This window comes from Bubalus bubalis, chromosome 11 (genome assembly GCF_019923935.1).
Source record: "Bubalus bubalis isolate 160015118507 breed Murrah chromosome 11, NDDB_SH_1, whole genome shotgun sequence".
In the NCBI taxonomy this organism is placed as follows: Eukaryota; Metazoa; Chordata; class Mammalia; order Artiodactyla; family Bovidae; genus Bubalus; species Bubalus bubalis.
The window spans coordinates 51,558,354-51,586,235 of record NC_059167.1 but is presented as its reverse complement, the minus strand read 5'-3'; the positions used below and the strand labels follow the sequence as shown (position 1 = coordinate 51,586,235).

General features: G+C 42.1%; 1 protein-coding gene and 1 long non-coding RNA gene across 2 annotated transcripts in view; one reads left to right on the top strand and one right to left on the bottom strand.

Moving 5' to 3' along the window:
- LOC112587835 lies at positions 1-27,821 on the top strand. Its single transcript, XR_006542798.2, has 2 exons — positions 1-228; positions 27,539-27,821. It is a non-coding gene; the product is annotated as an uncharacterized LOC112587835 (long non-coding RNA).
- Positions 13,817-27,882, bottom strand: part of LIPC (lipase C, hepatic type) — a 164,743-nt gene continuing 150,677 nt past the window's right edge. Inside the window, exons 7-9 of the mRNA XM_025295677.3 lie at positions 20,399-20,516; positions 18,621-18,839; positions 13,817-13,974 (exon numbers count right to left, since the gene is read on the bottom strand). Of these exons, the coding sequence (XP_025151462.3) occupies positions 13,863-13,974; positions 18,621-18,839; positions 20,399-20,516 (449 nt within the window). The 3' untranslated portion in view covers positions 13,817-13,862. The remainder of the gene's footprint in view (positions 13,975-18,620; positions 18,840-20,398; positions 20,517-27,882) is intronic.

Genomic DNA, 27,882 nt, shown 5'->3' with positions numbered 1-27,882 from the left:
GCTGAGTTGGGACCAGGTGGACCATGATGTACGGTGTGAGGGCGACAAGACTGGAGGGAAAAGGGGAAGCTACCATATTGGTAATTTATTTTGGGCTTTTTTCCGAAGAGCATTGGGAAGTCATTTGAAAGGCTCAGAGCAGGAAAACACACCTGTGCTGTAATGAGAATGGATTGAAAAAGGACTGGGTACAGCGAGAAGAGGCGGAAAGTTGTCGCCAACATCCAGGTAAGAGGGTCAGCTTGGGTTAGAATGATGGTGGCGGAATCAGGGAGATGTAAACGCAAGAAGTATGGGTAGGGGACTTCCCTGGTGGTCCAGTGGCTAATACTCCATGCTCCCAGAGCAGGGGACCCTGGTTCAATGCCTGGTCAGGGAACTAGATCCCACATGCTGCAACTAAGACCTGGCATAGCCAAATAAATATTTAAATATTTTTTTAAAAAAGAAGTATGGCAGAATCCATAGGATTTGGTGATTGCTCCATTGTGAAGGGCCAAAGGGGAGGAAGTATTACAGGTGCTCCACTCCCCACCCCCATGTCTGGAATCAGCAACTAGTGATGTAGTAAATGATACACACTGAGCCATAGGACAGACAGCTTGGGGAGAAGCAGGATTGGGGGGTGCAGGGAGGACACCATGGGCTCAGTTCTGAACCTTTGCAGCTTGTGAGACAGCAGAGGGGGAACCGTTGAGAGTGGCAATTGCATATGCAGGAGTGCCCTCTACTCAGGGGGCACCCCACACTGCAGCTCTGATGTGGGAGTGGTTGGCCTGCATGGGTCAAAAATGAAGCCATTTAAGTGGGAAAATGGCCTAAAGAGGGAGAAGCAAGTGAGCAGAGAAGGAGGCCTCGACCCAGAGGAGTGCCAACCTTGCCAGGCTGAATAGAGGGCAAGGACCAGAGAGGAGACGGAGAAGTGGCGGGAAAACCAGCAGGGCACCAATTCCTGAGGCCCCAGAGAGAGCATCACTCACAGAACGGCTGAGCATTCAGAGGAGAGAGACCCCTGTCAGCTGGGCTGAGCTAGGAAGTGACTGGTGAAGTGACTGCCCGGGTAGATAAATAAGACCCAGTTAGGCGGGGAGGAGGACATTCTGGAGGAAGGAAGAGGAAGGAGGCATGAGACAAGGCAGAGATGAGAAGTGTCGGGAGGGGGAGGTTTCCCCCTCTACTCCTCTTGAGTTCTTACGGCCGTGCATGCTAAGTCGTTTCAGACATGTCTGACTCAGTGCGACCCCGTGGACTGTACCCCGCCAGGCTCCTCTGTCCTTGGGATTCTCCAGGCGAGAATACTGGAGTGGGTTGCCATTTTCTTCTCCAGAGGATCTTCCCAATCCAGGGATCGAACTTGCGTCTCTTATATCTCCTGAATTGCAAGCAAGTCCTTTATCACTATCTACCTGGGAAACCCTTGTGGCTGGACTAATAATGAAGTTGACACAAGACAGATTAACAGGAGAAAAAGAAACATTGAATTCATGCACATGGCAGTCTCATAAAATGGGACCTAAGACGTGGCCAAAGCAGGCAACTTTTATACTTATTAGACAGAGAGACAATGCATTTGTGAGGAATTGACAGGACGAAGAAACTTAGGTTTTGGGTGTTCCATTAGTAAAGAATATAAGCAGAGTTTGGTCTTGGGGTAGTAAATTAAAGAAGTGACAAGGTTTGTTTATACAGGCTTCTCAGACCCATTTCTTTGTCTCTGGTGATAAGAGTGTCTGTCCTACCTTCAGATCAGAAAAGGCACCTTCACAGGAGAGATTTATTCCCTGCTTTTAGGGAGGTACAAAAGGGTGCCCCTCTTGCACTGGCCATTTCCTAAGTAACTTTAATTCAAAATAACCAATATGCCATTGTGGCATTTTGGAGGGCAGCCTATCCTGAGCCCCAGTGGAAGGAATGAGGTTTGCTGGGGGCCATTCATCACACAGAGATCATTGGAATTCACAAAGTTTGTAGTATGAGATAAGGTAAGCAGGTAGGTGGTGACTCTGTGGATTGACTTCAGTATCCCTCTTTTTTAACATATATTTTTCAATGTGGACCATTTTTAAAGTCTTTATTGAATTTGTTACAAATACTGATTCAGTTTTATGTTTTGTTTTTTTGGCGGCGAGGCATGTGAGATCTTAGCACCCCAACCAGGGATCAAACCCAAATCCCCTGCATTGGAAGGTTCAATCTTAACCACTGGACTGCCAGGGAAGTCCCCTCAGGCTTCTTCTTGCCCATCAATTACCATCCATCTGACCTCCCTCTCATCCAGGCTCTGTGGGAGAGCTGGCCTTGAGCTGGGCAGTCTGACTTCTTGCTTTGCCACCCCAGAGATGTGTAACGACCACCAAAATTTCAGTGTTTGTGGCAACATTATCAAGGTGAATGCTGAGGACAGGCAGCTTTGCTCTGGAGGGCAGCACATGCATTTTAGTGTTGAATGGAATGCTTGTTTCCCTCTCTCTGACTCGGGGCACCTAAAAGAGCCCAGCTGCAGTGTAATTGACGCCCCATTTCTTTCCTTGTGCTTTCTTACAAGTAAAGCACAAACAGGCTTTTGCCTGAAAGGCAAGATGCCAGTGTTATCTTTCCTGAGTGGGCTCATAAATACAGATTCTTTGGAGGAGAGGTGAGTATAATCAGCGAACCAGCCAGCATTTTGCATGTGCAATGAACAGATGTGGCTGCATTATTCAGTTTCCCTATTTGACTTCCCTCCTAAGATGTTCTTCAGAAAATGTGATGTCGATGAACACATCTTCCCGAGTGAAAAGTAATCCATGCCAAGAGGAGTCTCAAATGTTCCTGTGAGCCATTTGTCGTGTTGGTTGCTTAATGATTTCTCTGCCCAAAATGTTATGACGTCCTGTGTCACTTCAAGTTTTCCTACAGAAGGTGAAATACTTTCTAATTATATTTTGTGTGAAACTAATTAGTATTGGAAAGTATGCTAGAGTAGAAAAATGGTTTTAACTCTGCCCTTTATTTTTCCTTTGTATTATGAAATGTGACATTCATACTGGTAGCACATGAAGAAATTCACTAAAGAATGGTGATAACAATGAACACCTGTGCAACCACCATCCAGAGTGACATGTCCAGTGTTGCTGGCACCCGGAACTCTAATGTGCACTTCCTCTTTCCAGATTACTACAATCTCATTCTTGGGCCAGGGCTGTTATTGATTTCACTTAGTATTTTACCACCTATCTTTTTTTTTTTTTTTTAATAAAATTGATTTTATTTTTTAACTTAATTTAGTTAGAAAAACTTATTATTTATTTTTAAATTTTTGGCTGAGCTGGGTCTTTGTTGCTGTCCATGGGCTTTCTCTAGTTGCGGCAAGTGGTGGCTGCTCTTTCTCATTGCGGTGCTCGGGCTTCTCATGGCAGTGGCTTCCCTTGGCCACTTCCTTCTGGCACAGCACAGACTCTAGGGTGTGTGGGCTCAGCAGTTTCAACGTGTGGGCTTAGCTGTCCTGCGACATTTGGGATCTTACTGGACACGGGATCAAATCTCTGTCTTCTGCATTGGCAGGTGGATTCTTAACCACTGAGTCCTTTACCGTCTATTTTATCTATCATTAATGGTACACTTTAGCTCTCCTTGTAACATACTACATATATATTTTGTGTGTTTGTGTAAATGCATAAGCCCACAGTGCTTCCTTAAATTCTGCTGCCTCGATGCTTCTCTGTCTCACTCTAGACTCAGCCTTATCTTGTTATGTGTGTAGCTTTGGGTCATCTTTTTTGCTGCTGTTTAACAACCATTAGTAAGAATATACCACAGTTCATTGCATTTCTTTTTTTTTTTTTTTTTAAATTTTATTTTATTTTTAAACTTTACATAACTGTATTAGATTTGCCAAATATCAAAATGAATCTGCCACAGGTATACATGTGTTCCCCATCCTGAACCCTCCTCCCTCCTCCCTCCCCATTCCATACCTCTGGGTCGTCCCAGTGCACCAGCCCCAAGCATCCAGTATCGTGCATCGAACCTGGACTGGCATCTCATTTCATACATGATATTTTACATGTTTCAATGCCATTCTCCCAAATCTTCCCACCCTCTCCCTCTCCCACAGAGTCCATAAGACTGTTCTATACATCAGTGTCTCTTTTGCTGTCTCGTACACAGGGTTATTGTTACCATCTTTCTAAATTCCATATATATGCGTTAGTATACTGTATTGGTGTTTTTCTTTCTGGCTTACTTCACTCTGTATAATAGGCTCCAGTTTCATCCACCTCATTAGAACTGATTCAAATGTATTCTTTTTAATGGCTGAATAATACTCCATTGTGTATATGTACCACTGCTTTCTTATCCATTCATCTGCTGATGGACATCTAGGTTGCTTCCATGTCCTGGCTATTATAAACAGTGCTGCGATGAACATTGGGGTACTCGTGTCTCTTTCCCTTCTGGTTTTCTCAGTGTGTATGCCCAGCAGTGGGATTGCTGGATCATAAGGCAGATCTATTTCCAGTTTTTTAAGGAATCTCCACACTGTTCTCCATAGTGGCTGTACTAGTTTGCATTCCCACCAACAGTGTAAGAGGGTTCCCTTTTCTCCACACCCTCTCCAGCATTTATTACTTGTAGACTTTTGGATCGCAGCCATTCTGACTGGTGTGAAATGGTACCTCATAGTGGTTTTGATTTGCATTTCTCTGATAATGAGTGATGTTGAGCATCTTTTCATGTGTTTGTTAGCCATCTGTATGTCTTCTTTGGAGAAATGTCTATTTAGTTCTTTGGCCCATTTTTTGATTGGGTCATTTATTTTTCTGGAGTTGAGCTGGAGGAGTTGCTTGTATATTCTCGAGATTAGTTGTTTGTCAGTTGCTTCATTTGCTATTATCTTCTCCCATTCTGAAGGCTGTCTTTTCACCTTGTTAATAGTTTTCTTTGATGTGCAGAAGCTTTTAAGGTTAATTAGGTCCCATTTGTTTATTTTTGCTTTTATTTCCAATATTCTGGGAGGTGGGTCATAGAGGATCCTGCTGTGATGTATGTCAGAGAGTGTTTTGCCTATGTTCTCCTCTAGGAGTTTTATAGTTTCTGGTCTTAGGTTTAGATCTTTCATCCATTTTGAGTTTATTTTTGTGTATGGTGTTAGAAAGTGTTCTAGTTTCATTCTTTTACAAGTGGTTGACCAGAGTTCCCAGCACCACTTGTTAAAGAGATTGTCTTTAATCCATTGTATATTCTTGCCTCCTTTGTTGAAGATAAGGTGTCCATATGTGCGTGGATTTATCTCTGGGCTTTCTATTTTGTTCCATTGATCTATATTTCTGTCTTTGTGCCAGTACCATACTGTCTTGATAACTGTGGCTTTGTAGTAGAGCCTGAAGTCAGGTAGGTTGATTCCTCCAGTTCCATTCTTCTTTCTCAAGATCGCTTTGGCTATTCGAGGTTTTTTGTTTTTCCATACAAATTGTGAAATTATTTGTTCTAGCTCTGTGAAGAATGCTGTTGGTAGCTTGATAGGGATTGCATTGAATCTATAGATTGCTTTGGGTAGTATACTCATTTTCACTACATTGATTCTTCCAATCCATGAACATGGTATATTTCTCCATCTGTTAGTGTCCTCTTTGATTTCTTTCACCAGTGTTTTATAGTTTTCTATATATAGGTCTTTAGATTCTTTAGGTAGATATATTCCTAAGTATTTTATTCTTTCCGTTGCAATGGTGAATGGAATTGTTTCCTTAATTTCTCTTTCTGTTTTCTCATTATTAGTGTATAGGAATGCAAGGGATTTCTGTGTGTTGATTTTATATCCTGCAACTTTACTATAGTCATTGATTAGTTCTAGTAATTTTCTGGTGGAGTCTTTAGGGTTTTCTATGTAGAGGATCATGTCATCTGCAAACAGTGAGAGCTTTACTTCTTCGTTTCCAATTTGGATTCCTTTTATTTCTTTTTCTGCTCTGATTGCTGTGGCCAAAACTTCCAAAACTATGTTGAATAGTAATGGTGAAAGTGGGCACCCTTGTCTTGTTCCTGACTTTAGAGGAAATGCTTTCAATTTTTCACCATTGAGGATAATGTTTGCTGTGGGTTTGTCATATAGCTTTGATTATGTTGAGGTATGTTCCTTCTATTCCTGCTTTCTGGAGAGTTTTGATCATAAATGGATGTTGAATTTTGTCAAAGGCTTTCTCTGCATCTATTGAGATAATCATATGGTTTTTATTTTTCAATTTGTTAATGTGGTGTATTACATTGATTGATTTGCGGATATTGAAGAATCCTTGCATCCCTGGGATAAAGCCCACTTGGTCATGGTGTATGATCTTTTTAATGTGTTGTTGGATTCTGATTGCTAGAATTTTGTTAAGGATTTTTGCATCTATGTTCATCAGTGATATTGGCCTGTAGTTTTCTTTTTTTGTGGGATCTTTGTCAGGTTTTGGTATTAGGGTGATGGTGGCCTCATAGAATGAGTTTGGAAGTTTACCATCCTCTGCAATTTTCTGGAAGAGTTTGAGTAGGATAGGTGTTAGCTCTTCTCTAAATTTTTGGTAGAATTCAGGTGTGAAGCCGTCTGGACCTGGGCTTTTGTTTGCTGGAAGATTTTTGATTACAGTTTCAATTTCCGTGCTTGTGATGAGTCTGTTAAGATTTTCTATTTCTTCCTGATCGAGTTTTGGAAAGTTGTACTTTTCTAAGAATTTGTCCATTTCTTCCTCGTTGTCCATTTTATTGGCATATAATTGTTGATAGTAGTCTCTTATGATCCTTTGTATTTCTGTGTTGTCTGTTGTGATCTCTCCATTTTCATTTCTAATTTTATTGATTTGATTTTTCTCCCTTTGTTTCTTGATGAGTTTGGCTAATGGTTTGTCAATTTTATTTATCCTTTCAAAGAACCAGCTTTTGGTTTTGTTGATTTTTGCTATGGTCTCTTTTGTTTCTTTTGCATTTATTTCTGCTCTAATTTTTAAGATTTCTTTCCTTCTACTAACCCTGGGGTTCTTCATTTCTTCCTTTTCTAGTTGCTTTAGGTGTAGAGTTAGGTTATTTATTTGACTTTTTTCTTGTTTCTTGAGGTGTGCCTGTATTGCTATGAACTTTCCCCTTAGGACTGCTTTTACCGTGTCCCACAGGTTTTGGGTTGTTGTGTTTTCATTTTCATTCGTTTCTATGCAAATTTTGATTTCTTTTTTGATTTCTTCTGTGATTTGTTGGTTATTCAGCAGTGTGTTGTTCAGCCTCCATATGTTGGATTTTTAATAGTTTTTCTCCTGTAATTGAGATCTAATCTTACTGCATTGTGGTCAGAAAAGATGCTTGGAATGATTTCTATTTTTTTGAATTTACCAAGGCTAGCTTTATGGCCCAGGATGTGATCTATCCTGGAGAAGGTTCCATGTGCACTTGAGAAGAAGGTGAAATTCATTGTTTTGGGATGAAATGTCCTATAGATATCAATTAGGTCTAACTGGTCTATTGTATCATTTAAAGTTTGTGTTTCCTTGTTAATTTTCTGTTTAGTTGACCTATCCATAGGTGTGAGTGGGGTATTAAAGTCTCCCACTATTATTGTGTTATTGTTAATTTCTTCTTTCATACTTGTTAGCATTTGTCTTACATACTGCGGTGCTCCCGTGTTGGGTGCATATATATTTATAATTGTTATATCTTCTTCTTGGATTGATCCTTTGATCATTATGTAGTGACCATCTTTGTCTCTTTTCACAGTCTTTGTTTTAAAGTCTATTTTATCTGATATGAGTATTGCTACTCCTGCTTTCTTTTGGTCCCTATTTGCATGGAAAATCTTTTTCCAGCCCTTTACTTTCAGTCTGTATGTGTCCCCTGTTTTGAGGTGGGTCTCTTGTAGACAACATATGCAGGGGTCTTGTTTTTGTATCCATTCAGCCAGTCTTTGTCTTTTGGTTGGGGCATTCAACCCATTTATGTTTAAGGTAATTACTGATAAGTATGACCCCGTTGCCATTTACTTTATTGTTTTGGGTTCGAATTTATACACAATTTTTGTGTTTCCTGTCTAGAGAATATCCTTTAGTATTTGTTGGAGAGCTGGTTTGGTGGTGCAGAATTCTCTCAGCTTTTGCTTGTCTGAAAAGCTTTTGATTTCTCCTTCATACTTGAATGAGATCCTTGCTGGGTACAATAATCTGGGCTGTAGGTTATTTTCTTTCATCATTTTAAGTATGTCTTGCCATTCCCTCCTGGCTTGAAGAGTTTCTATTGAAAGATCAGCTGTTATCCTTATGGGAATTCCCTTGTGTGTTATTTGTTGTTTTTCCCTTGCTGCTTTTAATATTTGTTCTTTGTGTTTGATCTTTGTTAATTTGATTACTATGTGTCTTGGGGTGTTTCGCCTTGGGTTTATCCTGTTTGGGACTCTCTGGGTTTCTTGGACTTGGGTGATTATTTCCTTCCCCATTTTAGGGAAGTTTTCAACTATTATCTCAAGTATTTTCTCATGGTCTTTCTTTTTGTCTTCTTCTTCTGGGATCCCTATGATTCGAATGTTGTAGCGTTTAATATTGTCCTGGAGGTCTCTGAGATTGTCCTCATTTCTTTTAATTCGTTTTTCTTTTATCCTCTCTGATTCATTTATTTCTACCATTCTATCTTCTAATTCACTAATCCTATCTTCTGCCTCTGTTATTCTACTATTTGTTGCCTCCAGAGTGTTTTTAATTTCACTTATTGCATTATTCATTATATATTGACTCTTTTTTATTTCTTCTAAGTCCTTGTTAAACCTTTCTTGCATCTTCTCAATCCTTGCCGCCAGGCTATTTATCTGTGATTCCATTTTAATTTCAAGATTTTGGATCAATTTCACTATCATTATTTGGAATTCTTTATCAGGTAGATTCCCTATCTCTTCCTCTTTTGTTTGGTTTGGTGGGCATTTATCCTGTTCCTTTATCTGCTGGCTATTCCTCTGTCTCTTCATCTTGTTTAAATTGCTGAGTTTGGGGTGTCCTTTCTGTATTCTGGCAGTTTGTGGAGTTCTCTTTATTGTGGCGTTTCCTCGCTGTGTGTGGGTTTGTACAGGTGGCTTGTCAAGGTTTCCTGGTTAGGGAAGCTTGTGTCGATGTTCTGGTGGATGGAACTGTATTCTCTCTGGAGTGTAATGAAATGTCCAGTAATGAGTTATGAGATGTCTATGGTTTTGGGGTGACTTTGGGCAGCCTGTATCTTGAAGCTCAAGGCTGTGTTCCTTTGTTGCTGGAGAATTTGCTTGTTATGTCTTTCCCTGGAACTTGTGGGCCCTTGTGTGGTGCTTGGTTTCAGTGTTGGTATGGAGGCGTTTGATGAGCTCCTGTCAATTAATGTTCCTTGGAGTCAGGAGTTCCCTGGAGTCAGGGTTTGGACTTAAGCCTCCTACTTCCAGTTATGGGTCTTAATTTTACAGTAGTTTCAAAACTTCTCCTTCTATACAGCACCACTGATAAAACATCTACGTTAAAGATGAAAAGTTTCTCTACTGGGAGGGTCACTCAGAGAGGTTCACAGCGTTACATGGAGAAGAGAAGTGGGAGGAGGGAGTTAGAGGTGACCCAAATGAGATGAGGTGGAATCAATAGTGGAGAGAGTGGGCTATCCAGTAGTCACTTCCTTATGTGCACTCCACAACTGGACCACTCAGAGATGTTCACGGAGTTATACAGGGAAGAGAAGAAGGAGGCAGGAGACAGAGGTGGCCAGAAGGATAAAAGGGGGAAATGAAAAGGAGGGAGACAGATCCAGCCAGTAATCAGTTCCTTAAGTGTTCTCCACCATCTGGAACACACAGAAATTCACAGAGTTGGGTAGAGTAGAGAGGGGTTAGGGAGGAGATACAGGTGACCTGGTGGAGAAAATGGAGAGTCCAAAGGGAGAGAGAGCAGTCAAGCCAGTAATCTCGTACACTAGTGAAAAATGGGTCCTGAAGATTGGGTTCTTAAAGGTACAAAATTGGTAACAAATACATAAAAACAAAAATTAGAAATCTAGAGTAGAGTTTGGAATTTCAAAAATGCGATGTTAATGAAAAGAAGAAGGAAAAGAAAGAGAGAAAAAACGAACAAAGAAAAACAAACAAGGTCGTGAAAGTAATAAAGAAACTACAGGTACAAAATTGATAACTAATACCAAAAAGCAAAAATTAAAAATCTAGAGTAGAGTTTGGAATTTCAAAAATACAACGTTAAAAAAAAAAAAAAAAAAAGAAGAAGAAGAAGAAGAAAAATAAAGAGAGAAAACAAACAAACCAACAAAAACAATGTCGCAAAAATTATAAAGAAAATACAGGTACAAAATTGATATCAAATACCAAAAAGCATAAATTAAAAATCTTGAGTAGAGTTTGGAATTGCAGATATATGATGTTATATAAAAGAAGAAGAGAAAGAAACAGAGGAAAAAAAAAGTCACAGAAATTATGAAAAAAACTATAGGTACAAAATTGATAGCATATATCAAAAGGCTAAAATTAAAAATCTAGAGTACAGTTTGGAATTTCAAAAATACAATGTTAAAGAAAAGAAGAAAAAGAAAAAAGAAAAAAAAAAAAAAACACCACGGTCAAAAAATTATAAAATATATATATGAAGTTTGCTGAAGAAGAAAAAAAAAATAGGGTCTTTTTTTTTTTTTTTGCAAAGTAATAGTTATAAAAGTGAAAATTAAAGGACAATAGAGGACTTAAAAAATTTTTTTCTTTTTTAATTAAAAAAAAAAAAAAGAAAGAAAGATTGATCGTAAAAATAGTAAAAATATATCTAGGTCTTTCTCTGGTTTTGTTGTGAGTATTGTGGGTTCAGTTCATTTTTGGCAGTTCCTTAGTCCGACTTATATTTCTCAAGATCTATAGGCCCCTTCCTATGTAATCCGTAGTAACCACAGGGTTTTAATCTATGGCCTGTAGCTTCCAAGGCGTTTCCCTCTGTTACAGCTTCTTCTGTTTGCTGGTCTCTTCAGTGTCTGGTTCCCGCCCTGACACAAAGGGGATGGTTGAGGACACTATTTTTTTTTTTTTTTTTAATTTAGGCTCACTTGTTCAGCCGCGCTGTGGGGAGGGAGGGAGGGATGCTGCAAACAGATAACACTGGCGTGCTCTCGCAGTGCCTCAGCCACACTGGGTCTGCCCCCGCTCACGTTGTGTGTAGCCTCCCTGCCCACACTGCTCGGGCTCTAGGTTGTTCCGCCGGGAACAATCAGAGGCCGGCCCTGGGCTGAGCTCCCAGGTCCAAGCTGCTCAGGTTCAGGCACTCGGGTAGTCCTCAGAGGCGCAGACTCGGTTGGGCCTGCGTTTTGTGCTCTTCCCAGATCCGAGCAGCTCAGGTGATGTGTTTGGCAGGCGCCAATGCTGCGACTTATCGCCTCCCCGCCACTCGGTTATCTGGGTGTAAAACCGGTGCACCTTCTCAGGCAGATGTTGACCGTCCAGACCCCCAAGAAGTTTTAGTTAGCAAAGAAGCCTGCTTACAGTTTTATAGATAGTGTCTCTCTGGGGCTGCGATTGCCCCCTTCCGGCTCTGGCTGCCTGTCACCGGAGGGGGAAGGTCTGCAGCCGGCTATCTCTGCTCAGTCCTTTGTTCCGTGCGCGGGCCTGGCGGTGTCTTAGGTTAGGGCTGGCTTTTCGCGTGGTAGATATCCCACAGTCTGGTTTGCTAGCCCAAATTATTTCGCTCAGATAGCGCTCAGGACATTCCGGCGGATTCTTACTCTAAGGGACACAGCCCGCGCCGCGCTTCCCTGCCCAGCCCCCGCTTGCTAATGCCGTGTGCAGGCGTCTGTGCTGCTTCTCTGCTGGGGGAGTTACCGTAGGGCTCACAATCCGCGATTTTTAATTGTTTATTTTTTTTCCCCTCCCTTTTATGTTGCCCTCTGTGCTTCCAAAGCTCGGCACAGATTCGGCAGTGAGAGGGTTTCCTGGTGTTTGGAAACTTCTCTCTTTTTAAGACTCCCTTCCCGGGACGGAACTCCGTCTCTCCCTCTTTTGTCTCTTTTTTTGTCTTTTATATTTTTTCCTACCTCCTTTCGAAGAGTTGGGCTGCTTTTCTGGGTGCCTGATGTCCTCTGCCGGCATTCAGAAGTTGTTTTGTGGAATTTACTCGACGTTTAAATGCTCTTTTGATGAATTTGTGGGGGAGAAAGTGTTCTCCCCGTCCTACTCCTCCGCCATCTTGGCTCCTCCCCCTTCATTGCATTTCATGGGTGAATATGTGGACTGTTTCTGGTTGTGATGTTTTCAAGGCCGATAGGAGTATCCTTTGACTTGTACATAGATTCTACAGGGTATATAGCAAAAGAATATATAAATTTTTAAATTTAATTATTATATTTTTGACTGTGCTGGATCTTCGTTGTTGTGAGCGGGCTTTCTCTAGCTGTGGTGACCAGGATTCTCATTCTGGTGGCTTCTCTTATTGTGGAGCATGGGCTTTAGGGTGTGCGGGCTTTAGTACTTGTGGTTTGTGGGCTCCAGAGCATAGACTCAGTGGTAGCGCATGGACTCAGTTGCTCCAAGGCAACGTGGGGCCTTCCCAGAGCAGGGAAGGCATTGGCAGATGGGTTCTTAACCACTGGACCACCAGGGAAGTCCCAAAAGGGATATTTAAAGTTTTCTCTGGATAGTCAATGATAAAACATGCTAATCTAATGCAAAGGTTATCTTATTGTAAATCTTAGTATTTCTGACATAATGGAAAACATTGTTCATTTTAGTATCTAATATTTCTAGACACACACAATAGCTAAAAGGGCAGTCAGATGCTTTTGCAGTCAAGAGTAGCATTCGGGACAAAATATACAGCCTTGACCCAGCTGTCCTTCTTGCCCCACATCCTTTAGTTCTGTGGGTCTTTCCAAGAAAAATAAAAGTGAATCATGCAATTGATTTCATCAGAGGCAGACATCTCTTCAAGACTTTTATCTGCAGGAGTCCTGCTCTGGGGAAGAGCATGTGAATGATGAGCTGTGTAGAGCTGGGGCAATGCCAAGGTCAGGTGAGGCTTTGACGTGCATAGTGAGATTCTCCTCTCTGAATTACGTGAAACACAGATCCAAGTAATTGCCAGATGTAATATTTCCTTCACATGCTCTGTGGTGGAATTTGCTGGTCAAAGCATCATTATTTCATTTATTGGGCAGTGTGAGATTTGATATCTAAGTTTTTGAGATAGTCCAAGTTTTCCATTAGCTTTTGTAGCAAGCAATAGTAGAAGAGGAAAATGGTACTTAAATAGTAATTTAATCATTACAGTGACCGACTGCCCAGCTTTTATGGTTATCATTAGTAGTTTTAGGAGAATTCTGCTACTCTCGGTTTGGTTCAGGGAAATAATTGTATGATTTGTTTGATGGAAACTCTTAGTTTAAGTAGAATTTTTTTTCTTTGAGTGAGCTGAATGGTCTTAAAGGGTATGTGCTTTGGGACACACAGCTGTGATTAACTGGAATTTCACTTTATGGAAGTGCTAGTTATATTGTAAAGAAGTACCTTTCCAGCATGCTTCAAAAAAACTGATCAGAACAAACTAGCAAGGAAATATGGGAAATTTGACTTAATTGTAAAAGACATTTTAAATTAGAACAGTGGATCTCAGATGGCTCTTAAATTTGTACTTATTTGCATATATTACCAATTAGTCAGAAAACTGGGAAATTTCTGGTTACACTAATATTTGAATATAGTTACATAACAGTTTGGAAAATCTCAGTTTATAACAGTGAAATGAGCTCCCTTTTAAATCTAAACCCTATTAAAGCTTTATGCAAGATTCTTTATGTAACTTTGGTTTCCAAACAAAGCAACCATTCCAGATAAGGTATAAAATCATTTATTCTTCACACTGGGTCTTCATTAAAGCTCATCTCATCTTTCGTTTCAGTGTTTCAGAGTTTGCTTCACATCTCACAAAGGTTTTCTCCCGGGCTGGGTGAAGTAGTAGATCATTCATGTTTTCTGAGCAAAATGTCATTCTGCATAGGAAACATCAAACAAACACAGCACTAAGCTTTGGGTGGAGCTTATTGAAATGTTTCGTCCTTTGTTAAATACTCAATTCATGTAACATGAACTTTATGCTATTTTTTTTAAAGAAAAAAAAAACCAAAACTGGGTCTTTATGACCGCAAATATTTTTATAACTTCAGAGAAAAACAAAAGCCAAATCAGTTAAAGCAATCTGTGTAAGGCTTCCAGGAGCTCTTCATGGTGTGATATTTCACTTCTGTAAAGAACTCAAAGTCCTGGGGCAGTCCTGCTTTGTTCTGCCTTATACAGCTCATCAAAGATTTGAGAGTAACAACTGTTTCTTTCACTACATGACCCTGTCTCCAAGGCAAACATTCGCACTTTCTTCAGCTGTTCCTCACAGGCGGGCTTCGCTCCCAGCCTTCCTCCTTTGGACACGCTCCAGTTGGTCAGTAGCCTTCTTAAAGGTACCTGGGCATGAGGCCCTGTCACCAGCATCTGCCTGGCTCAGCACTGTAACCTGCCCTTCCCTCTTATTTGATCTTCCAGCCACAAAGGACATCACCATGGGTTCTGGGTCTCTCTTGGAGACCAACAGCTGATGACTTTGACCATTGGTTTGGCCTGAGATGCTATTTTGTGTTACTGACTTCAATTGAATCTATTTGGGGGGAAAAAAAAAATAGCAATAGTCACAGAGAATTGTAGTTTATAGCTTCTTTTTTTAAAAAAAAAAAAAAAATTGTATCTAAGGTCAAGTATTTACTAAATCAAACATCTAACATTAAAAAGTATTGTAATTATGGATGCATTTGAAAAATTCAAATGGTAAAGAAATATATAAAGTTGAGTATTAAAGGTCTTCTCCATCACCTTTCACTAATATGACTCCTCTCCCTGTTTTCATGGTTTGGTTTCTGTCTTTCCAGACCTCTTTCTATGCATTTACACTTATATGGATGTTCATATACAAACATAAAATTTGTTGTATGAATTTTTCTGAAAAAATTTCCTCATTATCAAATAACATACTTGGAGACCTGTTTGTATAAGTATATACACATCTATTTCATTCTCAGATGGGCCTAAAGATGATCATACTAAGTGAAGTAAGTCAGACAGAGAAAGATAAATACCATATGATATCACTTATATGTGGAATCTAAAAAATCATACAAATGAACTTGTTTACAAAACAGAAATAGACTCACAGACATAGAAAACAAACTTATGCTTACCAAAGGGAGAAGTGAAAGGGAAGAATAATTTGGGAATTTGGGATTAACAGATACACACTACTCTACATAAAGTAGATGAACATCAAGGACCTTAGCACAAAGAACTATATTCAATATCTTGTAATAACCCATAATGAAAAAGAATCTGGATAGGTGAATCACTTTGCTGTATACCCAAAATACTATAAATCGATTATATTAAAAAAAAATCTATTTGATTCTTTCTCACCTGCTACATAACATTCCAGTGTATGGATGTACCACAGTGCATTTAGCCATTTTCCTATTAATGGAGATTTGGATTTTCCCCAATGGGTTAGTATTTACAAATAGTACTGCAACAAACATTTTAGTGCATAGATATCCTTAGTGGATATGTTGAATATTTCCCCAGCATAGACACCTAGCATAAAATTCTGGGTCAAGATTCTGCATATGTCAAATTTTGATAATATAAGCTCCATGAGACCAGGGGCTTTATCTACTCTGTTTACTACTGTATATCCGGTGCCCACAGCAGTGTCTAGCATAAGATATATGTTCACTAAATGTTAGTTGTTGAATGAAATTCCCCTGCAGAAGCTCTGTAATTTATACTTCCACGAATAGTACATGAGAATGCCCATTTCTCCACCCCTTTACTAACTCTGGATGTTATCTGTGTTTTGACTCCTGCAAAACTAATGGGTCACCAGTGATAATTTCATTGATTTTTGGTCTGCGTTTATATGATTACTGAGGCAATCAAATATCTTCTCATTTTGTTTAGCCAATCACTTTTCATGTCTTGCTATAGAACCAATCCTCTCTGCTCTCGGTCTTCACCCTACCACAGTCCTCTCACCCCTGACTTTGTGCTTAGGGGGAGGAAAGTCACCTCTCATTCAACTCCTTCCACAGAGGTAAAGAGCAAGTCACTTAACCATTTTTTTTCCCCTCTCTTATTGTTAGCAAAGAGATTAAGAGTGTGAGGTTTATTTGCATCCCAGCTCTGGGATTTTAGTTTGTAAAAGGTACTCAGAAATTGGTAGTTGTTATTAGCCGCATGAAGTACATATTATAATTCCCATTCATTCCTAAAGAACTGAGTCTCAGAGAGGAACAGTTATTGTCTGAGCCGACATAGGTGGAAGCAGTGAAATCAAAATTTGACTTTAGGTCCAGCTGATGCAGAGGTCATTGGATTCTGTCTGCGTATTGCTCTTCTCACTGCCTGTTTCTCTGGGAATCCCTCTGAGCCTCCCTGAAGCCTGCTGCAACATTGACCCACAGAACCAACCTGAACCATTGTCTTTCTTAGACTTCTAGACCCTGCAATACTAGACTCTCACTATTCAGAGTGTGATCCATGGGCTAGCAGCATCAGCAGCACCTGGGAGCTTGTTAGAAATGTAGACTCTCAGGCTCCATCTCTACCTACTGAAGCAGGGCCTACATTTTAACATGATTCCCAGATGATTCATGTGCACATTAAAGTTTGAGAAACCCTGGGATGAAGCAGATCATTAGTAAAATTAACGCATCTTATTTTCCTAATTAGGTCCTGGAGTTTCTTAATGCCCAAAGCCACAACTCTGACTTTTTTGGCATCCTTCCCAATGGCGTTGGGTACTCCAAAGACCCATAGGAAGCACTGAGTTAAAAACTTAAAAAACTATAGGTCCCAGATCCCTTCCTTCCTTTTCATGATGTACCTCTTACAGCCCCGAGGAAAGCTGTGATGTGCATATATATTCATTTCCAGCTCTACAACACTGCTAGATTAAAGAAAGTCAGATCAATGGGACCATGACTAATGGAGGCGGAGCTGTTAGAAACTGCAGAGGCAACGAATGGGCAATGGATCAGACGAACTAACTCAGACCTGGGCTCAGACAATTATTAGCAATGTCCCCAAGCTGTGTAACTCCCATGAGCCTCAGGCTCCTAAGCTGCACAGCAATACTACCTGTTTCAGAGGGTCACTGGGAAGCTTCTGTGAGGTGAATGCTCTGGAGTCCCTAGTTCAAGCCCATGGTGCAGCAAGGCTCTGGAACACTGCTCTCATTGCTCCCTTCTTTCCTTCTGCAGAGCTGTGTGGGTAAGCACCAGGGGAGAAGGCAGCCCTGTGTTTTATACTATCGTTCAGGTCGAGGCACCTAGAACTGTCATGGCGAGCAGCCTCTAAAACTGAGGATTTACTCTCTCTAGCTGAGAGAATCTGGGGAGGGTTGATGCTCAGAAGCTGAGCTGCTCTAAAGGGCCAACAAGTCATGCAAGAATAGCTAAGCGCTGAAGAGGAGAGAAGCAGTTTAATTTTCTCAAATTGATCATGTGGAGAAATCTGTTGGCTGACTGCAGAGTATGCTTTTAGTAATTGCCAGGATTTTGTATCCCAGGGAGATAAAATCTCGCAGTGCGGTTGTGTGAGGGACTCAGGGGGCATAAATCTGCCACGGGCGGCTGCTAGCAGCGACACCCCAGGGGTAAGGGAGGAGAGCAGTTCAGAGGTGAGGGGCGTGCTGCTCTTCAGCTCCGCTGGCGGCACTCCAGAGAGAAAGCGGGCTGCTCGAAAGAGGGCAGTAGGAAAGGAGAGACACATTTCCTGAATAGAGTGGGGAGGAGACAGGAGAGGGTCTGCGGAACTGCAGAACCACAGAAAAGCACGGCAGCCCTGGGAAAATATACCGAGCATCCCTTTGCCCTGCTGAGAGGACTGAGGGAGCCGCTGGACATCCTTTCTTGCCTTAACTCCCTGCCCTCAACCCACCCCTGCGTGTCCCAGGGCCTGTGGGCCAAGGGAGACATTCACAGAACCGCACCTCCTGAGGGTAACCGGCTGGTCCACACCAGAATTTCCTAGGGCTCTTATTACCAAATGTGTGGCCCTCCATAGACCACAGCCAGTCAGAAGCTCTTCAGGTGGGTCTGGGAATTCTGCATGTTTCATAAGCTTCCCAGTGATCCCTTGGCATTCTAAGATTTGAAAGGTGCCACTTCAGTGTGAGATTTTGAGATTGTGATCTGCTAAAAGCATTTCTCTGGGTAAACAACAAAGAAGAAATGTCACTTCTAGGTCCTTGCTGTTCAAAATGTGGTCTTGGGCCAGCATGGGGTGAAATCTGAAGAGCACTGGGCCAGGGAGTGGTTCTCAGACTCTGGAGGCAGGTAGCTGTTACCTGGGTGGGTGGGGGGGGGGTGGTGGGGGTGGGCAGAGGAAAGAGGCTAGATGGGAATCAGAGACCTGGGTGTAAATCTTGGTCCTTCCACCTGTGGCTTTGGGAACTCAGGATGGTCATTGCACCTTTCTGAGCATCTGTATGCCACCGTTGGAACAGAACAATGCCCACTTCATAAGATAAATGCAAGTATTAAATTGTGGGACGTAGGTAGATGCTCAACAGATGTTAGGAGGAGGTTGAAATAGCACTCACCTTTGCTGTGTTTCTCCCACTTTGACTCTGATGCTCTTCAGAGCAAGGCCCAAGTGAAGGGACTCTCTTCCCCAGGGGATGATGGTTTGGACCGTATTCCAGACATTGGACCACACCATGCGGTTTTCCCACTTGAACTTGATCATGATCAGTTCCCCAATATCCACATCCAATGTTATTAGAAAGGAATAGGTTTCATTACTAGTAATTCCTTTGCTCCTTGAAGATACAAAGGAAACCAGACATAGTCAGTTGATTTGTAACGGCAAAGTGATGCTTTCAGGATGGGATTTTCAGGATGTATTACATTTGCCTGAATGACTCGTGATGGTCTTTTCTGCTGCATTTCCCAAAGTGGTGGTGGACAGACTATTAATAGAGATAACAATAGATGTGCCAGGATAAAAAAGGGTTTTCCAGAGCAGAAATACTGGGAAAACCATCTTATTTTCTGTGATAGCATGTTTAAAAGGTTGCAAGTGTTCTGCAGTGATGAATCTAGTTAACTTTGTTTAGCTCAGGCTTCCTAATCTCTAGCTTAACACATCAGAACTGCCTCCAAAAAAGGCAGGTGTCTCTGGGCAATACAGCTGTCTGTAGGTTCTGTAGGTTCATGATCAATACATGAGCACCACACTACAGTCTTCCCTCCAGATCAGTGCTTTTCTTTCTCCCCAACATAAATAGAAACTTCCATTAAGACAACAAGTAGAGCAGTAATAGAAAACCATATATAAAAGGGATGTACCAGTTTGGAGCAAAATTTAAATGCAGATCCTTAGGTTTCATTATCAGCTTTACTCACTAATCTCCAAGACATTAAAATGTCCCAATATTGACAGAGCAGTCGGGCACTCTTTCCACTACTTAGAACAATCCCTGCTCCCCCAGGGAGAGATTTGGGATGGTGCAGAGTTAACACTAGATTTAGGGTGAGACAGGTGGCTGGAGGATTCCCTGGCTCAGCTCATCTTAGCTCTTCCTGCAGGATGTTGCAAAGCACCGTTTAGGAATCCACCCACCCCACTAGGCTGGGAGCACCCTAAGGATAGGGTCCTCTCTACCTCTAGTGCAGAGCACTGACACATCCTTGCTGAGTGACTGAATCCGTGGGATGATTGGAGGCTCAAAACCAGGGGTGATTTTCGGGAGGCTGAGAACCGTCCCTGGAGCAGGTGAAGGCTGGTGTCACTTCCCAAGGAGAGCCCATGCTGAGGGTGGAGATGCTGAAATAAAGCGGCCGGTGAAGCTGGCCAGCCCGTGCAGGAGGCGTGAGGCCACTGCCTGTGCTGTGAGCAGGTGTGTAGCAGGGCGAAGGACAGGTGGGGAGGGCTGGCAGTGCAGTTTGACTGAGTGGAAAATTCGTGCCAAGTTGAATGAGACCAGTTTTATTTCCGGGTTATGGTTTTCGGAACTCACTGGAAAGGTGCTCAGGGCCTTCCTGGGGACAGGAATGTGTCCTGCGCCTGCTCTCTGCACTCCTCCTAGACTGGCCACCTCTGGTTCCCCTTTCCATTCAGCCCCTGTCGCTTCGGGCCCATCACAAACACAGGTGGCAGCGACATAAAGTAATGGTTGGGACTGGGCGAGGCCGAGGAGGGGTGACAAGGTGTCGCGCGTGGGCGGATGTCCCATCTGACAGGGTGTTTGGGACACTCGTACTGGGCTGAGGAAAGTGAGCTGTGCCTGGCCTGACCCTTGGAAAGCAGAGTCCATCCAGAGCCTGTGAGAAAACTAAGCCTGTCCTCACCACGGACGGGGCTGTATCTCATACTCACAGAGCAATGGGGATCTTCTGCCTCTCCCCTCTTGTTCCGAGGAATGACACGGTGAAAGTTGGTTCTACAGGGTTCTCAGTTTGGTTGATGAACCGAATCTTGAACTGGTAATGATAAACTAGAGCAGGGTGGGATGGTGAGGGAGAGAGAAAGACAGAAATTTTTAAAATAAAAAATCTTGTATTTTTTAAAATTTAAGAAAGCAGAGAGAAAAGTATGGATGAATAGATACCCCAATTTTGTTTTCTGGGTGGTGGAATTCTGAATGCTTTTTTATTTTCCTTTTTTTCTTTCTCTGAATTTCTTTAATGTCTAAGAAGACTTATGTTTGTAATATAATAAGTATTATCCAGCAAAAAAAAGAAAAAAAGGCAGAATAGGAGTATAGTTGGTATTCTCACTAATTTCTAGATGAAGTTCTGTTGCACTATTCCACGTATTTAGCAAGGGTCCCCATTTATAAACGAAAGGATACAGTGCCTTTGAGGCCGCTGACAAAAGCAAGAGAACACACTGTTGTTTTCACTTTTGCTGGTATTTGATGGTGCTAGTTTTAGGGTGGGTCAGAGAAACAGCCAAGAAATATGCCCTGATGACCACATCTCTGCCTTCTGGGGCTTGGAAACTGGTTTTGTGGGGTTCAACAGCACATTTCCTGATAGAAATAAGGCAACCAGTTCTAGTACTTGGGCCTAGAATTGTCCTATCTTTTCACGTGTCCAGAATGTCCTTCTTCTGTGTTGTTTGGAATAGGGAAATTAATTTTATTCTTCTTTACCTAAACATAGCCTATATTTAGCTAATAACAGCAAATTACTTACTATCAGACAGGTGTTGTTAAACATTTTGCATGGCATCATCTCAGTTACTCATCATAATGACCCTAGGAGGAGGGTATTGCTGTTATCAGCCTCATTTAAAACATTTTTATTTATTTTATTTTTGGCTGCACTGGGTCTTCGTTGCTGCGCGTGGACTTTCTCTAGTTGCGGGGGTGGGGCCGCTCTTTGCTGCAGTGAACGGTTTCTCATTTGGCTGGCCTCTCTTGTTGAGGAGCACAGTCTCTAGGGTACAGGCTCAGGAGTTGTGGGGCATGGGTTTAGTTGCTCTGAGGAATGTGGAATCTTCCTGGAGCAGGGATCAAACCCACGTCCCCCTGCATTGCAGGCGGGTGCTTTACCACTGGCTATCAGGGAAGTACTATCAGCCTCATTTTATAAAGAACAAAACCAGGGCTAGAGAGGTGAAGCGACCTGCTCAGGGTCACATAGCACAGTCTGTGCTCACTGCCTGGAGCAATTGCCTTGCTCAGCCTGCACTGTTACATCAACCAGCTATGGGGCTGTTTTCAAAATTATCCCACCTCATTTCCAAATAACTGATGGCTGCTTGGACTTCTTTATCTTGCTGTCTCCATATTCTCTAAGAACTTGTGGCTCTTTAGCTTAAACAGGCTTAATATAGTATGTCAACTTGATTGGTAGGACTGCCTGGGGCCCCATGTTGAGATGGGCTGTGAGACCATGTCTAGGCTCTTAGGAGGACTGCTGTCTGCCTTAAGCAAAGGATAGGGGACATATGATTACTTGTTGTTATTTGCTTTTTCCTTTCTAGATAATGATTAATCTACTAATCCTGATATAGTGCTTGCACATAGTAGTTGCTTAATAAACATGTGTGGGATGCATGAACTGACAATTTGTTTGGGAATATCAAGATGTGTATGAACATTAGGAAGATGGAAATCACCCCAGAGAATTCAAAATTGGAGTTCTCAGCTTTGTTGTAGAATTCCTCCTGGAAAGCATAGATCATGGAACTAACCACTTGATTATCCATTCCATGCACCCAGCATGTGGAAATTCACCATCCTCATGGATTAATCTACTTACTCCCAAATGGTACATTTCCACTGGAGGTTGGTAGCTACACAGACCTGGCAGCGGCGGTGGCTAATGGCACATTGCCAACACATCAGCTGCAGGGTTCTGTGTGCCTGTATTGCTGGGTTTCTGGGTTATTTACACAACTCTAACCTTTGGCATAAGCCCATTTTCCTGTTTGGGTTTTGCAGTGGATTGGCTGCAGTCCTCTGCATAATAGGTGCTCAAATATTCCAGCCTGGAATAAAATAGTTAGATGCTCTCAAGACTGTGAGGCTGTGGGTGAGAAATAAGAGAAGGACTGAGGGACCCCAGGAAGGATCCCTAAACCCTTGAATGACAGTGGTGGAGAAAGAGACTCTGGTCTATCATCCCAGAAGCCTCTGGAGAGATCTTATGCTATTTGGGGTCTGCCTAGGGAACTTTGTAACAAGTAAATAGTTGAAGTTGAACAAGTTGAAGTTGAACTTGTAAGTTCAACTTGTAAGTTGAACTGAGACAAAAAGATATGAGACAAGGCATTGGGGGTGTGGGGTAGACTGTGGACAGATGACACGAGAGAACTGGTCTCTAGTTAATTCCCAAAAAAGGAGGCAGAGAATCTTCCAGAGTATGTAAGGAACTCATAACAACCAGTTTAATATGTATTCATTAGAAATCTACTACCCAGCCCAGTGCTAAAAGCTGTTGGGTATAAATGAATAAAATAGTGTAATTGGCTGTATCCATGGTAATACATTGACTAACATTTATTTTGTTTACCTGTGCCTGGCACTTTGTATTTTTATCTCATTTAATCCTTATGACAGGTGATACTATTATTATTTCATTTAAGAGAAGAGGAAACTGAAGCACAGAGAGGTTAAGTAATTTTTCCAGTATCACATAGCTAATAAGTAGCATAGCTGTGACGTAAGTCCAGGCCACCTGACTCCAGAACTTGAACTTTTAAATGTTTATACCCAGGACCAATAGCTTTATATACCCTAAGGAAAATGTTCATGTGTGGAAAGAGTTCAAAAGTTCAAAGACATCATAAAAGAATTTTTAATTAAAAATAAATTAAAAACATCCTAAATATTCACCAATAGAGAAATGACTATGGGCTAATAATGACAATTATTAGAATTACCATTTAGCTCTTTGTTTTGTTCCAGACACTGAACTATTGTTTCTCAAAATTATTTCATTTCTCTTTTCTACAACTTTGTAAGATGCCTACTTTAACCTCCCTTTGCATCATTTTACAAATGAAGAAGCTGAAGCTTAGGAAATTTGAGTAACTTGTTCATTGTCGTGAACCTATGAACTAGTGAAGCTGCAATTAGACTTTAGTCTACTGATTCCAAGTTCATATTCCCAAACATGTGATTTACTCTTATGAAGTGATTAAAAGATATTTTTGGAATGGTTTCAATGCTTATGAAAGAAGTGGGGAAAAAACCCCAACCAGCCATCAGGATACACATGGTACATCTAACATGAGACTAATTCTAATAAAACAGAATGCACAGAAGGAGGGAGATTTGCAAAAATATTAAGTGATTATCTCTGGGGAGGGGAGAGAAGTAACTTTTATTATCTTTTTTGTGATTTTCTGCAAGTTCCACATTTTCTGCAATGAGTATGTATTCTAATTAGACTCTTCCTGGAAAAAGAAAAGTTTTTAAAAGTATTAAGAAAGATAACAGAACCAGAAGCTGTGGTCCTGGCCTTAGAGGTGCTTGCAGCTGGGAAGCAGAGTCACTTCTGTGACCCTTGTCACCTCCTATCCAGTCTCATGGGCATCAATGTCCAGGATCTTCTCCCCTTGAGGGCAGTGTTGGGGTCGTGTTAACACTTGAACCTCCGCGATTCACAGCACACATTGGGAATCTAAGGAGTGCTTCTGGGGCTTTTTGTGTGAAAACAAGGCAGAACACATGTTACATTAAAGAGTCTAATTGCGAATAGGACTAATCAGAATATTGCTTCCACTTGTTGAGATCCTGCTAAACCATCAGGCTACATACTAAGTGCTTTTTGTTGTTGTTGTTTAGTCGCTAAGTCGTGTCTGACTCTTTATAACACCCTGGACTGTAACCCACCAGGCTCCTCTGTCCATGGGATTTCCCAGGCAAGAATACTGGAGTGGGTTGCCATTTCCTTCTCCAGGGGATCTTCCCTACCCAGAGATCGAAGCCACATCTCCTGCATTGGCAGGTGGATTCTTTACCGCTGAGCCACCAGGGAAGCCCTATACTAAGTGCTTTGCATATATTATTTTTGTCCTCCAGACTAAATGAGGATAACATGGTAAGACTGCATTTTCTACACCTACCCCTGCTGTCCTGGTCCACTTTCTACCCAGTTCTGGCCCCCAGGATGTGATTGATCCCCAGAGCCTCATCTCCTGGCTTCCTCATTGGATGGCTTCTGGTTCACACTGACCCACTGAGGATGCACCAGCAGGAGATCAGGGCAGAGCAGAGAGAGGTCAGGGTATTTCTCTGCTCCCTCCTGCTTTGAAGCCTGACTGTAGTAACTGCTCTCCCTGATGAGCTGCTCTCAGTAGCTTCTCCTCCACAGCTTACATTCTCTTCGGCTATTCCTTCTCTTCGCTTCTCCGAGTACCCTGTTTGTTAGATTTGAGGTGCATAAACACCCCATGTTGCTTTCCTTAATATCACCCACCCTGTCTAAGGAGTTCTGCCTGCTCTCTACTCAGGTGAGTAGAATCCTGTTTACTGCTGAGACCCAGAGAGGTAGGGTGTCAGTGATCCTGCTGAATTACAGATAAGGAAGCAGAGATTTGCGATTCACTGGTGTCTCACTTGGTAAAGAATCCTGCCAATGCAGGAGATGCAGGTTCGATCCTTGTATCAAGAAGATCCCCTGGAGAAGGAAATGACAACCCATTTTAGTATTCTTGCCTGGGAAATCCCATGGACAGAGGAGCCTGGCTAGTTACAGTCCAGGGCATTGCAGAGAGATGGACATGACTTAGCAACTAATCAACAAGAAAGCAGAGATTTGGAGAGGAGTCCAAGGTGACTCAGATAGTTAGAAGTGGAGCCGACTCCGAACCCAGGTGTCTGTCTGATTCCAAAAGGTCCTTCCCACTGTGTCCTGGGATTCTGGTTCTGGCAAGCTGAATCTTCCCTTTGAAAGCAAACAGCAAACAGCCCTGAAGAAAAGCTGCAGTCTACACCTGCCGCCTGTGAAGCCACTGAAACCAAGTGCCTGCAGGGTCTGATCCACTGACATCCGTCCCGGCTATCACTGTTGCTGCTGCTTTGCAGCTGCTGGTCTGCTAAATGTCCAGCCCCCGGGGCAGGGATAAATGTTTCATGTCCCTGCACTGGAGATGGGTTTTTGTCTTCCTTTGGTCTTAAAATGTGAGTAGGAAGAGACCAATTTCCATATCTGAGATGTCATGGTTCCCACGATTCTGAAGGAAGGGATTGGCTTTGATAATTTCAAAGGTCCTGTTAGCACTCACATCCTATGGATGAGAATTATCTGTGCCCTGCAGTGTCTCCCTGGGGGCAGGACCTATGCAGGAGGTCAGAACCATCAAGGGTGTGTAAATCGTGGAGGTCACAGACGTGCAGAAACACGGGCACCCACATCTGCAGAAGCATGATGCCCAAACCCATCACACAGTGATAGCACAAGGAATTCCTTTTGCCCTGCACTAGGAAAGCCACTTTTGGGGAGAAATATGGAAATTATTTTTTTTAATATGTAAGAGATTTTCATGTTTAGAACTAATTATTTGTTCTTATTTTGGATTTTGTGTTTTTCCTTTAAAAAAAAAAAAGACCATTTGCCTTTTATTTCCCACCACACCCCAGGACAATGATGCTGTTCTAACGATTAAGGAAAAAAGCATGAATAATTTTTGCTCACTTTACCTTATGGCATGTTTAATAAGGATTTTAAAAAATGATTTCGGGGAAATGCTTTTGATCCTGTGACTGCAGGGAGCACAACGTGTTCCTCAGTGCAGGCAGGAGAAGTTATTTCAGGTCTTAATGGTGCAAAGCATGAAATAGCCCATTAACCTTGGATGAGATCAGGCAAAGTCCACTTGGGGCAGAGGTATGAGGCCTCTGGAGAGTCTCCTCACCAGATCGCCCCCCTGGGGCTCAGACACCCTAGAAACCCTGGATCCTAGTTTCGTGTGGACCCCACTGGTGCCACTTAACAAAAAAATAAGTTTCCTTTTACAAGGTAGCTACTATGGGCACCAGGTGATGGAAATTTATAAAAAAGGAATTTTTTTTCCTTTTTTTTTAATCTTGTGGAAAATATTCTGAATCATTAGATAGTGGCTTTGGGAGATATTATGACTCTCTTTGAAAACATCAGAGAGGTCTTTTTTTTTTTGAATGTATAGATTTTTCTTTCATGGAGATGGTAAGAATGAGATCTTGTGTTCTCTTGCAGCACTATGGTCTTGTTCCTAGATCTCATATGCCTCTAACCCGAGAGGGAGGCTGAAGAGCATGGAATTGAGACGATGGTCTTAAGCAGGGGATTAATGTAGGAATAGCCAGCACTAGCAGGGGCTGGCTGAATGAACTCAGAACAAGATCAAGGGAAGAAGAGAAATGGGCTTTTTTGTTTTTATGATTTTAGTTTAAGATAGCATTTTTTTTTCAATTCATCCATTTTTAATTGAAGGATAATTGCTTTACTATATTGTGTTAGTTTCTGCCATACATCAACATGAATCAGCTATAGGTATACATATGTCCAGAAGACGAGAGTGCTCTCATCAGCTGGTGCGAATTCTCACTGGCTGGCTGGGCCCAGAGAGCAGGGAGAAAGTACAGGCAGGAGGAGGACGGGGAGGAGAGGAGGGATGATGGACTACTGTGTCTCAGGAATGAGTTGTTAATAATACTGAGTGAACTGGTCTCAGTCCTAATGCTTAGGCCATGTGTGGTGAAAGGAGCAAAGGCCATGGAATGGGGGAGACCTGGGGTCAAACATTATGTTTGATACTGTGCAGGGCCCTGTGGGGCTCCTGGGCACAAGGTCTTTCTGTGTCCCCCATTTCTTTGATTATAGGAAATAGCCTTCATTCAGCCTCCATGAACTTCCCTGAGTTCCAACGGGCAGATTCCAGCAGTTGCTAATTAGGGGAGGGAGGGGATTCGAGAACAGGGAGAAACTAACAGTCAGGAGAAACAATAGTGCGGCCTTGGGGGCAAGGTCCTGTTTCCCCATCAAGGGATACACACCACAGTATCCTTTACCTATCTTGCAGATACTGGAAACCCGCTCCAGGTGGAAGAAGTTATAACAATGGTGTGCTGCCCACAAGCATGTAGACCCCAGAGCAACTGGTTGATGATGCTGACTCCCACTTACGTCACCAGCAGCCCAGCAGAAGAACGTCCACGAGCTGATCATACCCTTTTTGAACAATTACTATAAAACTTCTCACTATCTTGCCCCAGTTGGGAGACACAGTTTTGAGGGCATTAGCCAGCTGTGGCCCCCTTTCCCTGGCAAAGCAATAAAGCTCTTTTTTTCTACTTCACCCAAAACTCTGTCTGAGATTCGATTCAGCACCAGTGTACAAGTTTTCAGCATAACGTTTGCTCCTTA